The sequence below is a fragment of the Chiloscyllium plagiosum genome, chromosome 15 (genome assembly GCF_004010195.1).
Source record: "Chiloscyllium plagiosum isolate BGI_BamShark_2017 chromosome 15, ASM401019v2, whole genome shotgun sequence".
NCBI classification, from domain to species: Eukaryota; Metazoa; Chordata; class Chondrichthyes; order Orectolobiformes; family Hemiscylliidae; genus Chiloscyllium; species Chiloscyllium plagiosum.
In genome coordinates this window covers 2,742,300-2,755,927 of record NC_057724.1, presented here as the reverse complement: position 1 = coordinate 2,755,927, position 13,628 = coordinate 2,742,300, and the positions used below count along the sequence as shown (strand labels likewise).

The window sequence follows — 13,628 nt, the reverse complement described above, 5'->3', positions numbered from 1 at the left end:
GGCTGTTGTCGGCTGCAAAGGGACTTAGATATGATGCAGAGCTGGGCTGAGGAGTGGCAGATGGAGTTCAACCCTGCCAAGTGTGAGGTTGTCCATTTTGGAAGGACAAATAAGAATGCGGAATACAGGGTTAACGTAGGGTTCTTAGTAAGGTGAAGGAGCAGAGGGATCTTGGGGTCTATGTTCATAGATCTTTGAAAGTTGCCACTCAGGTGGATAGAGCTTGTAAGAAAGCCTATGGTGTATTAGCATTCATTAGCAGAGGGGATTGAATTCAAGAGTCTTGAAGTGATGTGGAAGGTATAGGGGAGATGTCAGGGGTAGGTTCTTTACCCAGAGAGTGGTGGGGGCATGGAATGCGCTGCCTGCGGGAGTGGCAGAGTCAGAATCATTGGCGAACTTTAAGTGGCAATTGGATAGGTACATGGATGGGTGTTTATGCTAGGACAAATGTTCGGCACAACATCGTGGGCCGAAGAGACTGTTCTGTGCTGTATTGTTCTATGTTCTTTGTTCTAACACTGAAGAGGTTATTTGAAGCTGAGAATTTTTAAACTCAGGAATATGACAGCTCTAGGAAAAGCCTATTCAATTTTCCAGACTGGGAGTTGGAGTCATGGTTAATTTAAATCTATCTTGGTATTAAAAACATTTCTCTGGTGTGAATATTGTGTAAGGGACGCTTTTGGACACGGTGAAGAGGTGTTTTTGTAAACAGTGAAGGAGTGTTTTGGGATTAATTGGGTTATTTTTCCACCATGTATTACAAAATCTTTAAAGAAGATGCAACATATGGAAAAGAACTGTGGATGCTGTAAAACAGGAAAAAAACCCAGAAATTGCTGGAAAAACTCAGCAAGTTTGGCAGCAACTGTGGAGAGAAATCAGAGTTAATGTGTTGGTTCGAATGAACCCTCCTAGAACTCCTCTGAGGAAGAGCCATTTGACCCAAAATGTTAACTGTAGTTTGATCTATTGATAATATTTCCATTTCATTTGCTTAATAAATTCTGTTTTCTTGTTAATATCTGTCACATTATGTGCCTTTGTTTCAGTGAGAGATCACCTTTATTTAGAACCAGACCAAAAAAGATTTGGTCTATCAAGCCAGATATCAGTCTTGAATTCGACCTTTTCAGAAATAACCTCAGGTGGGATCATAACAGTACAGAGAAGAACTAACAAAAAGTTAAAATTATTTTCTGAGCAGTCTTGTGAGACAGCAAGTGAGGCTTCACCCTGTTGTGAAATCAATTTGTGGATATTGACATGCAGATGATGTCAAAAAAAGAGCAGGCATGTTTTTCCACTGTCATTTGGACAATGTTTATCATTCACATAACCATCAAAAACAGTAATCTTGTCATTTATTGCATGATTGTTATGAGATCTCGTTGTGCATAAATTGATTGCTGTATTCAGTGCAACGATGACTGTACATAAAATAGACTTCATTGCCTTGGAAGTACTTTTCAATACAATTAAAATATTATTATATCTTGGTATTAGGAAAATAAACGCTCTGGTGTGAATATTGTGCAAGGGATGCTTTTGGGCACTGTGAAGAAGTGTTTTAGTAAACATTGAAGGAGTGTTTTGGGATTAACTGGGTTATGAAAGCTCCTTTGTAAATGCAAGCTCTTTTTTATGAGGTCAGAGGGCTCCTGGGTTGTAGAAGAGTGAACAATGGTTCTAATTTTCATCCAACAAGACTTGAAGAGTTATAGGGAGGTAGTCTCACCTCAGGTACAGGAAAAAGATAAATGGATTATAGTCAGGGGATGGAAAGGGAACAGGCAGACAGTGCAGGGATCCCCTGTGGCCGTTCCCCTCAATAATAAGCATACCGTTTTGGATACTGCTAGGGGGAACAAACAACTGGGGGAAGCCGTAGTGGCCAGGTCTCTGGCACTGAGCCTAGCTCTGTAGCTCAGAAGGGAAGGAGGGTAGAATAGAAAAGCACTAGTGGTAGAGACAGGAGATTCTGTGGTCACGACTGGGACTCCCGGGAGATATGTTGCCTCCCAGATGACAGGGTCCAGGATGTCTCTGATCGAATCTACAAGATTCTGAAGGGGGAGGGTGAGCAGCCTGAAGTCATGGTGCACATTGGCACCAATGACATAGCCAGGAAAAGGGACGAGGATCTAAAAAGTGATTTCAGGCTGTTAGGTGGAAGCTGAGAAGCAGAGTAGTAATCTCAAGATTACGGCCAGTGCCACGTGCTAGTGAGGTGAGGAACAGGGAGCGAGTGCAGCTAAACATGTGACTACAGGGCTGGAACAAGGGAAGAGCTTCAGATATATAGATCATTGGGGTATCTTCAGGGAAAGGTTGGACCTGTTGCACTGGTTGGACTTAAACTGGAAGGGAACCACTGTCCTGGGCAGGAAATTTGGTCATGCACAAACTAGGGTTTAATCTAATTTGGCAGGGGGATGGAAACCCCTGTCGTCTCATCTACAGATCAGAGGAGACGACAGTTGTTCAATGGGCAGAAATAGCATGCAGACAGTCTGTCAGGAAACATGCACAGCTGATAGGACAAAGGGATGAGTTAAAGCGTGTCTGTTTCAGTGCAAGGAGTGTCAGGAATAAGACTGATGAACTTAGAACATGGATCAGTACTTGGAACTACGATGTTGTGGCCATAACGGAGACATGGATTTCACAGGGGGCAGGCATGGTTGCTGGATGTTCCAGGGTTTAGATCTTTTAAAAAGTACAGGGATTGGGTAAAAGAGGAGGGGCTGTAGCATTGTTAACTAGAGAGTGCATCACAGCTGCAGAAAAGGAGGTCGCTGAGGAGGGTTTGTCTACTGAGTCAGTATGGGTGGAAGTCAGTAACAGGAAAGAAGTGGACAGTTTATTGGGTGTTTTCTATCAACCCTCCAATAGCAGTGGGGCGGGGGGGTGGGGGGAAATGGAAGAACAAATTGGACAGCAGAGCTTGGAAAGGTGCAGATGTAACAGAGTTGTTATTATGGGGGTCTTCAACTTCCTCAATATTGATCGGAACCTCCTTAGTGCAGATAGTCTGAATGGAGCCAATTTTGTCAGGTGTCTCCAGGAGGGATTCCTGACTCAATATGTTGATAAACCGGTTGGGGGCAGGCCATATTGGATTTGGTGCGAGGCAATGAGCCAGGCCAGGTGTCAGATCTCTAGGTTGGAGAGCAGTCAGTGACAGTGACCACAATTCCCTCACCTTTACCGTTGCCATGGAGAGGGATAGGAGTAGATAATATGACAAGGTATTTCATTGGGGGAGTGGAAATTATACTGTTATTAGACAGGAGCTCTGGAGTTTAAATTGGGAACAATTGTTCTATGGGAAATGCACAACAGAAATGTGGGGGCTGTTTAAGGAGCACTTGTTGCGAGTGTTGGATAACGTTGTCTCACTAAGACAGGCAAGGAATGGTAATGTGAAGGAGCCTTGGATGACAAGAGAAGAGGAGCTTCTCATCTAAAGGAAGAGGAAGCAAGACTCTGGCACAGCTTTAGAGGATTATAGGGTCGGTAGGAAAGAACTCAAAAATAGATTGAGGAGCGTAAGGAGGGGGCACGAAAATGCCTTGATGGGAAGGATTAGGGAAAACACAAAGGCATTCAATATGTATATTAGGAATAAAAGAGCAGTCAGAGAGAGGGTAGGGCTGATCAGGGATAGAGGAGAAAATGTGTGCCTGGAGTCTGAAGAGGTAGGGGAGGCCCTAAATGACTTTGTTTGCTTCAGTATTCACTGGAGAGAGGAATCTTGTTGATAGTGTGAACAGAGTCGAGAGTGTGGTGCTGGAAAAGCACAGCTGGTCAGGCAGCATGCGAGGAGCAGGAGAAGCCCTTCATCAAAAAGGAACCCTTCAGGCTTATGCCTGAAACATCAATTTTCCTGCACCTCACATGCTGCCTGACCTGCTGTGCTTTTCCAGCATTACACTTTCTACTCTGATCTCCAGCATCTGCAGTCCTCACTTTCTCCTGATAATGAGAACACTGTGGACCAGGTTAATAGGCTTCAACAGATTGAAATTAAAGAAGTGGATGGATGTGCTGGAAATTCTAGGAAGCATCAAGATAAATAGGTCCCCAGGGCTGGACCAGATAAATCTAAGGTTACTACGGGAAGCAAGGAATGAGATTGCTGCACCTCTGGCAATGATCTTTGCATCCTCATTCTCCATGGGAGTAGTATTGGATGATTGAAGGGAGGCAAATGTTGCTCCTCTGTTCAAGAAAGGGAATACAGAAATCCCTGGGAATTACAGACGTGTCAGCCTTATATCTGTGGTAAGCAAGGTACTGGAAAAGATTCTGAGAGATAGGATTTATGACTATTTGGAAAACATAGCTTGATTAAAGATAGTCAGCATGGCTTTGTGAGGGGCAGGTCATGCCTCACAATCCTTATTGAGTTCTTTGAGGATGTGATGAAACAAGCTTACGAAGGTCGAGCACTGGACCTGGGGTATATAGATTTCAGTAAAGCATTCCATAAGGTTCCCCAAGGTAGGTTCTTTCAGAAAGTTAGGAGGTATTCGATACAGGGAAATTTGGCTGTCTGGATACAGAATTGGCTGGCTGAACGAAGACAGCGAGTGGTAGAGGATGGAAAGTATTCCGCCTGGAGGTCAGTGACCGGTGGTGTCCCGCAGGGATCTGTTCTTGGGCCTCTGCTGTTTGTAGCTTTTATATATGACTTGGATGAAGTAGTAGAAGGATGGGTTAGTACGTTTGCCGATGACACAAAGGTCGATGGTGTTGTAGGTAGTGTTGAGGGCTGTTGAAGGCTACAATAGGACATTGACAGGATACAGAGTTGGGCTGAGAAGTGGTAGATAGAGTTCAACCTGGAAAAATGTGAAGTAATTCATTTTGGCAGGTCAAATTTGAATGCTGAATACGGGGTTAAAGACAGGATTCTTGGCAGTGTGGAGGAACAGCGGGACCTTGGGGTATACGTGCCTCCTTCTCAAAGTTGCCACCCAAGTTGATAAGGTTATTAAGAAGGCTTTTTTTGGCTTTCATTAACAGAGATTGAGTTTAGGAGCCACAAGTTTTTGCTGCAGCTCTATAAAACCCTAGTTAGACCATACTTGGAATATCATGTCCAATTCTGGTCACTTCATTATAGGAAGGATGTAGATGCTTTAGAGAGGGTGCAGAGGAGCTTTATGAGGATGCTGTCTGGATTGAAGGGCTTGTCTTATGAAGGGAGGTTGAGTGAGCTGGGATTTTTCACACTGGAGAGGTGGAAGAAGAGAAGTGACTTGATAGAGGTGCACAAAGTAATGAGAGGCACAGATAGTGTAGATAGCCAGAGACTTTTCTCCAGGGCAGAAATGGCTGTCATGAGGGGGTATAATTTTAAAGTGATTGGAGGAGGGTATAGGGGAGATGTCAGAGGTAGGTTCTTTACACAGAGAGTGGTGAGTGCGTGGAATGCACTGCCAGCAGTGGTAGTAGAGTCAGAGACATTAGGGACATTTAAGCGACTGCTGGACAAGCACACGGACGGCATGAAATTGAGGGCGGTGTAGTTTAGGTTGATCTTAAATTAAGACAAATATTCGGCACAACATTATGGGCTGAAGGGCCTGTACTGTTCTATGTTGTATGTTCTCAGACTTATGGAGAGTGCAGGTATAAATAATACACTGAACATGTGTCAACATTGCTCCTGAATAAAGGGACTCACAGAGAGAAGATATTCTAGTGGACTGGGTTATAAACTGATACATAATGTAGAGTTAGACTAATATTCTGATCAACTGTAGAACAGGACTTTAAATTAAGAGGGGTTTGAGTGAAGAGAGATTAAAAATTCAAAGAGAAATATTGAAGCATCAGAACAGTACAGTGGCAATGGGTAAAGATAGGCAGAACATGAATGAAGAGTTTAGCAAAAACTATACATCTGTAAATACAGTCAACGTATGCCATAGAAGGACAAATATAAAATTTCTTTACCAGAATACACGAAGATATCTGAACCAGTGGCACAAATAGCAATAAAGGTTTAGATTTAATCACACTTAGAGAGACATGATTACAGGGTGTTCAGGTTTGGAAATTAAATATTGTGGTGTACACAATATATTGGGAAGACAATGGAATGGTAAAGGAGGAGGGATAGCTCTGATTGTAAAGGATGACATAAAAGCATCTAAAATAATCATCTAAATGCCACGGAGTGTCATGTTATGTTTGAAAGTTAAATACTCCACTTACAAATGGAAGTATTATTTAAACAAAGCCATTTTTATGGGTTCAAGTTAATTGGGTAAATAGACAACAAATTTTGCTGTAAATGAAAAGTATAACACTCATAAACAAACCATTCAAAATATTCAACAAAATGAATTTCACTGAAAAAAACAAACACAGTAAGACAGACCTGTGGTTTCTCAGAATGTTATGTATGTTATAAGATTAAAAGAAGAACTTTCTAATATGTAAAGGACAGTAAAGTCTGAGGATTGAAAGTGCTGTAGGAATCAACAAAGAGCTTCCAAGGTGATAAAAAAGGGAACAAACAAAATGAGAGTAAACTAGCAAGGAATGCAAAATCACATTGTAGGATCTTTTATAAATACATAAAAAGGAAGAGAATACTTCAAGTAAATGTTAGACACTTAAAAGCAGCAAATGGAGAAATTATGATGGAAAATGAAGTAATAATAGGGGCTTGATCAAATATTTGTATCTATTCTTACAATAGAAGATGCAAATTGCATAGCAGCAGTAGTAGGTGAGTCAGAGGCTAAAAGGAATGCGGAGTTAAATGTAATTAATACCAACAGAGAAAGAAAATCAGAAAAAAAACTAAGAGACTAAAATCTGACAAAGCTTTGAGATTTGATGGGCATCCAAAATAGGTGTTTGCAGAGAGTGTGGATGCACCAGCTATACTTTTCCAAAATTCCCTGTAAATGGGAATAGCCCGTCAGATTAGAGGACAGCAAATTAAATGTTATTGAAAAAAGGAAGGAGAGATGATACAGGGCACCATAGGTCAGTGAGTCTGGCGTCAGTCATTGGGAAATGTTGGAGTCTATTATTAAGGAAGTCTTCAGAGTGTAATTAGAAAAGTATAGTATTACAATAACAAGTCAACATAGCTTTATGAAAGGGAAATCATGTTGACAGACATTATCTGTGTTATAAGAATGTATTCAATAGGGTTGATAAAGAAGAATCAGCAGATTTTCCAAAATACATTCCATAAGGTGCCAATCAAAGTTTATAGACAAGATAAGGACTCACGGAGTTAGGGGTAGTATATTCGCAACAACAGAGAATTGGTTCATGGAAAGGCAGCAGAGGGTGGGTGTACAAGTTGGCAGGCAGTAAGTAGGGGAGCGTTGCAAGAGTCAGTGTTGGGTCTACAATTATTTACAAACTATATTGGGCAGTTCAGTAGCACAGTGCCTCACAGCGCCAGAGACCCAGGTTTAATTCCCACCTCAGGCGACTCTGTGTGGAGTTTGCACATTCTCCCCGTGTCTGCGTGGGTTTCCTCCGGGTGCCCTAGTTTCCTCCCACAATCCAAAAATGTGCAGATCAGGTGAATTAGCCACGCTAAATTGTCCGTAGTGTTAGATGAAGGGGTAAATGTAGGGGAACGGGTCTGGGTGGGTTGCGCTTTGGCGGGTCGGTGTGTACTTGTTGGGCCGAAGGGCCTGTTTCCACACTGTAAGTAATCTAATCTATATTAATGACTCAGGTGAAGTGACAGAGAGCAATGTTGGTGATACAAAGCTGAATGGGAAGATAAGCTGTGAGGAGGGCAGAGAGGGGCTGCAAAGAAATATAGAATAGGGTCAGTAAATGGGAGACAAGATGACAGGTGGAGTAAAATGTAGCGCAATGTTAAGTTATTTACTTTTGCCAAAAAAAAGAACATTTTTAAAAGACATAAAACTTGCAAATGTTGATGTTCAAGAATCTTGGATATGCCTGTACAGGGTGCACAGAAAATTAGCATGAAGGGGCTACACGAAATTAGGAAGGCAACTGGCATATTGTCCTTTGTGGTCAGGGGGATTGAAAGACAGGGATAGAAAGATCTTGCTGCAATTGTGGAGGGCTTTGGTGAGACAACATCTGGAATACAGTCTTGGTCAAACTTAGCAATCTTGACCTTTGTACTTAATTAAGGGTATGCTTGTATTGGAGGTGGTTCAGCAAAGATTCCTTAAAGATTTCTGGGGGTTGAAAGGGTTGTACCATGATGGAAGGTTCAGCAAATTGGATCTACATTGTCTGGGATTTAGAATTATTGAATCAGACAGTGCAGAAGAGGACGCTCGAGAAGCATCTGATCTTCAACCTAATCCCATTTACCAGCACTTGGCCCATAGCCTTTGACTGTTATCACGCAATGAGTGCTTGTCTCGGTACTTTTTCAAGGCTGTGAGACAACTTGCCTCTACCACCCTCCCAGGCGGCCCATTTCACACTATCACCCTCCACTGCATAAAAAAGCTTTTCCTCAAATCTCTCCTCACCTTGAACCTGTATCCCTTCTTGACTGATCCTTCAACTAAGGGGAATAGCTGCTCCTTATCCACTCTGTCCATTAACCTCATAATTTTGTATTCCTGAATCACCTCGTCCTTTAGCCTTCTTGGCTCCAACGAAAACAACTCAAGACTATCCGACCTCTCCTCATAACTTAAATTTTCCACTCAGGCAGCATTCCTGGTGAATCTCCTCTGCACCTCCCAAGGTGCAACCACATCCTTCCTGTAATGTGACCAAAACTGCATATTTAGTGGAATGAGCGGTGATTTCATTGAAATATGCAAGATACTGAAGGGCCATGACAGAGTGGGCATTGAGAGAAGGTTCCTGCTGTTTCGTGAATCTAAATCAGAGGAACACAATCTCAGGATGAGGGGACTGCCATTGAGCATCATGCTGACGAGAAATTACTTCAGAGATATTGTGAAATTTCGGAGTTCTTTACCCCCAGAGATTTGAGGTGGGCATTTATTGAATATATTTAAGGCTGGAAGAGACAGATGTTTGATAGCCAGGGATTTAAAGGATAAAAGGAGTGAGTAGAAAAATGGATTTAAATCTCAAGATCAGCCATTGAACAGCAGGACAGGCTTGATGAGCTGAATGGTCTACTCCGAGTTATATCTCTTTGTCATGTGGGTTGTGTTACTTTAAGAGGATCACCACTGCAGCAGATGAGAAATGGAATATGTTTAGGTCTTCAGTTGTTTGCCCTAACTATGAAACTCCACTTCGGCCTTCTGTAAGGAGAGCAGATAATGGAGAATAATAAATACTTTCCAATTGCAGAGTACTTGGAAGACTTCATTAGTGTTCAAATGCTTAGAACATAGAACATAGAAGAATACAGCGCAGTACAGGCCCTTTGGCCCTCGATGTTGCGCCGATCCAAGCCCACCTAACCTATACTAACCCACTATCCTCCATATACCTATCCAATGCCCGCTTAAATGCCCATAAAGAGGGAGAGTCCACCACTGTAGGGAGAGTCCACCACTGTGGCTTGCCTGATCTTTACCGTTTCTGCAGTTTCCTTTCAGTTGCCAAATGAAGTATGTTTGTACAATATAAAATGTTCATCTTTAAATGCCTCTGCATCATCTCTAATCAGTAAACACTGTTTTGCCTTTGAGCCTTTGGACTCCCAGCTACTCAGTTTAGATTGATTTCTAACATCATTCTCTAAACCCCTGAAATATTTCTCCCCCGGTAACAAAAGATTAGTGTCTGCGACAGGATGGATAGATCAAGAAGTTGACATCAGAACTTTCCTTCACTCTCAGTATTGTTCATGTCAAGGCCTACATTTTCATCGCTGGAAACGTGTTGCTGGAAAAGCGCAGCAGGTCAGGCAGCATCCAGGGAACAGGAGAATCGACGTTTCAGGCATAAGCCCTTCTTCAGGAACATTTTCATCGTACAAGGAGTTTGCAAGATTACGCGGCCACTGGTGTGACATGGAAGAATCAAGAATCAACCTGTTTTTTTTTCTGGCCTTCTCTAAAATCGTTGGTCTCTGTATCCTCAAATTAATTTGACTAAAGAAGTGATGTGTGAGGATGTGCTGGCTCTGCCTCTGAAGCTACCTACCTGTATTTGATTGAATAATCTCCATCCCGACGGTCTGTCCCAACAGATCATATTGGTTCAATCTGGATCCATCCTCAGCAACAACTACTGATTCCTTTTGACCATGGGTCCAGACGTAGACCACTTCAGACCTGGTATAGGCATCTATGGAAACAAGGAACCGGAGTCAGCATTCTGTGTAATGTCCTGGTCTGCTCTGCTCCCCCGCATGGCAAAAGGATATCTGATCGTTATAGTATGAGATATCGGGCCTACTCCTTTAATCTGCCAAGTCAGATAAATGAGCTTCTCCTTTAACATGATGGACTATTGTTGGAGGTTTGGAAGCAGCTTTATGTCAGAAGGTTGTGAACCCTGTGGAACACCACTGGAAGCAGTTTTCCAGTCACAAAAAACACTCATCAACCATTTCCCTTTGTCTCCTGCCACTGAGCAAATTTTCCATCCTAATTCCACTTTCTCTTGGATACCATGAGGGACCTTGTCTGAAACTTTGCTGAAATTTGCAGACTACATTAAATTTGACCACTCATTGTGGAATCAATTTGCAGGGTCACCAGCCTCTTCCCAATGTTGCAAGAACCAATTACATCGGAGATGGTGTAAGTGAATTGGTGGCGCATTTGACTAGCTAGACTTACAGCTGCCGAATTTCAGTGGGCAGGCGTGTGTATCCATGGGGAAGTCCTCCAGATGCATGGGGCACTCTGCATTAATTGTAAGCCTGCGGACACAGGAAAAAGGAAAGAATCAGTTACTGCATGACAACTCATAACCACTTTGCAGTATTTCCTAAAGGTGACCAGGATTTCTGCTTCTTCTAACATTTCAAGCAGCAAATCCCAGACCCCCATCATTCTTTGGGTAAAAATAGTTCTCCCCATCATTCTTCCAGAGTTACTTTAAATCTCTGTCCCTCGTTATGGACTTATCTGCTCAGGGGATTAGGTCTTTCGTATCTATTCTTGTGTGGGCATCTCATCATTTCATTTAACTCAACTAATTTTCCCTCATAGCCTCCTCCATTTCAAAGTAAACAACAAAAACCTCCCTGATAATTCCACAGTGATAACCCTTATTCCCGGCAGCAGCCGCATAAATCTTTGTGTCCTCACCAGTGTAATCAGGATTTGAGTTATAATCTGGATTGTAGTTTATACAGTTCTAGTGTTACTTATTTTGTGAACGACAATCCTGGAGCTAAGCAAACACCTCCTCATTTGGTGAGTTCAGGGTGATGAGTTCACTCCTTATTCCGACCAGCAACGCTCTTCGTAATGTGTAGCATCATCTGTGACTCTCTATGGAGGCTCCAGAGGTGCTCACTATGAAAAACATAACCAATTTATGTATCATCTGCAAATTTCTTTCTTGTGCCTAAGCAACTGATGTAGACCATTAAGGAACCCAGTGGCGAGCCCTGTGGAACACCACTGGAAGCAGATTTCCAGTCACAAAAAACAGTCATCAACTATTTCCTTTTGTCTCCTGCCACTGAGCAAATTTTCCATCCTATTTCACTTTCTCTTGGATGCTATGAGTTTTAAATTTTCAGTCTGCCAGCAGGGACCTTGTCTGAAACTTGGAGACTACATTAAGTATGCCACCCTCATCGACTCTCCTTATCATCTCAACTGAAACCCAACTCAGATCAGGCAACTTCGCTTTCCTTCAAAAGTTCTTGCTGACTGTCTTTGATAAATCCAAGGCTTTCTTGCTATACATACCATGTCTCTTTATTTCTCTGTACGATTAATTTTGAGCTGAAGTAAGAAGTGTTCTAAAAAATGAGGATTGCTTCATGTTTGAAAGCAAGCAGCCTGACGTTCATCACAAACATCATTTATACAGTTGCTTGTTCAAGCAGTAACTGAAGTTTAGTTTGCAGTTGAAGCTTTCGTTAGCAATAAGCAACTGATTGGTCTGTGGGCGAGTGACCAATTATCAATGATAAATGACTTCCATTTGCCAACAACTACGTGATTAATTCTCAGGCAGTTGAGGCTCTGAATGAGAGAGACAGAGAAGCTTTTGGACCACCCCAAGTTTAGGAGGTCTCTCTCTGTTCTCTAAAATAAGCCTTTTTAAGTCTGTGCAGCAGTTGCTTTAAGCTGTGACTTTTAACTGATAAGTCAGGAATCTTTTATAAATGAACCAACTACCCTGTTCCTCTTGCAAACTGCTGGAAGCATCCAAAGAAGGAAAACTGAGAAATGACATTCTGAATAGCACAACAATCTCCTTAGCAACCCATGTGAACAGAAAACTCTGAACTGCTTATTCAGTGTCCCCTCCCTCCATAACACAGGTGATAGTTCCTCTGTCTGTATGTATGTATGTATGTATATATAATGGGGAACTCAAAGGGATTGGAGTTACTCGTAGGGTTATATACTGATGGTTCATAATTGATTACTTAAAGCTACAGTATAATTACTTGCAATAAATAGTAATTTTATTATTTACAGAAACCTGGTCTGAGTTTTCTGTTAATCTGGATTGAAACAAAGGTAAATTATGGAATCTTTGCATACTTAAAAAAGAAATTAACTTTTGTGGAGACTTTAGGAATAGTGGGGTTTGATTTCCAGTGTAATACCTCAGTGAACCATAACAAAGTCTAGGGACGTGTCTGGATCAGACTTGAAATGAAGTAATCGTGATTTGGGTGTGGAATTGATAAAGAACCCAGGTGAAGGAACTTCCCAGTTTAAGAGACGATGCTGAAGAAAACAAACAACTTTCTGAACATGGTAAAGCTGACCCTGGAAGTCTCAAGGGAAATTTCAATGATCACATTAATTGAATTGGTGGGTAAGCTGGAGGCAGCATTGCCTTACAGAGCTAGGTATGCAGAAATAATTGAGGTAATAGCATGGTGCTTGGATTAGATGGAATATAAGACCTGCTGGGTGCTTTAGGTGGTGAAGCATCAGAATCAGGTGGTATTCAGTTACAATTGAAGCAGCTCAGGGAGTCATAGAATCCCCGCAGTATAGAAACAGGCCCTACAGCCCAACAAGGCCAGACTGATCCTCCGAAGAGTAACCAACTCAGAAGCATTCCTCTACCCTATTATCCTATATTTACCCCTGACTAATGCACCTAACCTACTCATCCCTGAACATTACGGGCAATTTAGCATGCCCAATTCACCTAACCTGCACACCTTTGGATTGTTGGAGGAAAGAGCTGAAAATGTGTTGCTGGAAAAGCGCAGCTGGTCCAAGGAGCAGGAGAATCGAAGTTTCGGGCATGAGCCCTTCTTCAGGAATGAGGAAAATGTGTTGGAAAAGCGCACCTGGTCCAAGGAGCAGGAGAATCGACGTTTCGGGCATGAGCCCTTCTTCAGGAATGAGGAGAATGTGTCCAGCAAGTTAAGATAAAAGGTAGGGAGGAGGGACTTGGGGCAGGGAAGTTGGAAGGAGGTTAAGGTGAGGATGTTAGGCCGGAGTGGGGGTGGGGGCAGAGAGGTCAGGAAGAAGATTGCAGGTTAGAAAGGTGGTGCTGAG

At 42.3% G+C, this 13,628-nt stretch overlaps 1 protein-coding gene across 5 annotated transcripts in view; it reads right to left on the bottom strand.

Annotated features, from left to right (window-relative positions):
• Window positions 1–13,628, bottom strand: part of LOC122557046 (gamma-aminobutyric acid receptor subunit alpha-3-like) — a 253,902-nt gene that overhangs the window by 40,952 nt on the left and 199,322 nt on the right. For all 5 annotated transcript variants that reach the window (XM_043704284.1, XM_043704283.1, XM_043704287.1 and 2 more), the window contains 2 exons: window positions 10,758–10,840; window positions 10,117–10,260 (listed from right to left, as the gene is read on the bottom strand). In XM_043704284.1, the coding sequence (XP_043560219.1) occupies window positions 10,117–10,260; window positions 10,758–10,840 (227 nt within the window). The remainder of the gene's footprint in view (window positions 1–10,116; window positions 10,261–10,757; window positions 10,841–13,628) is intronic.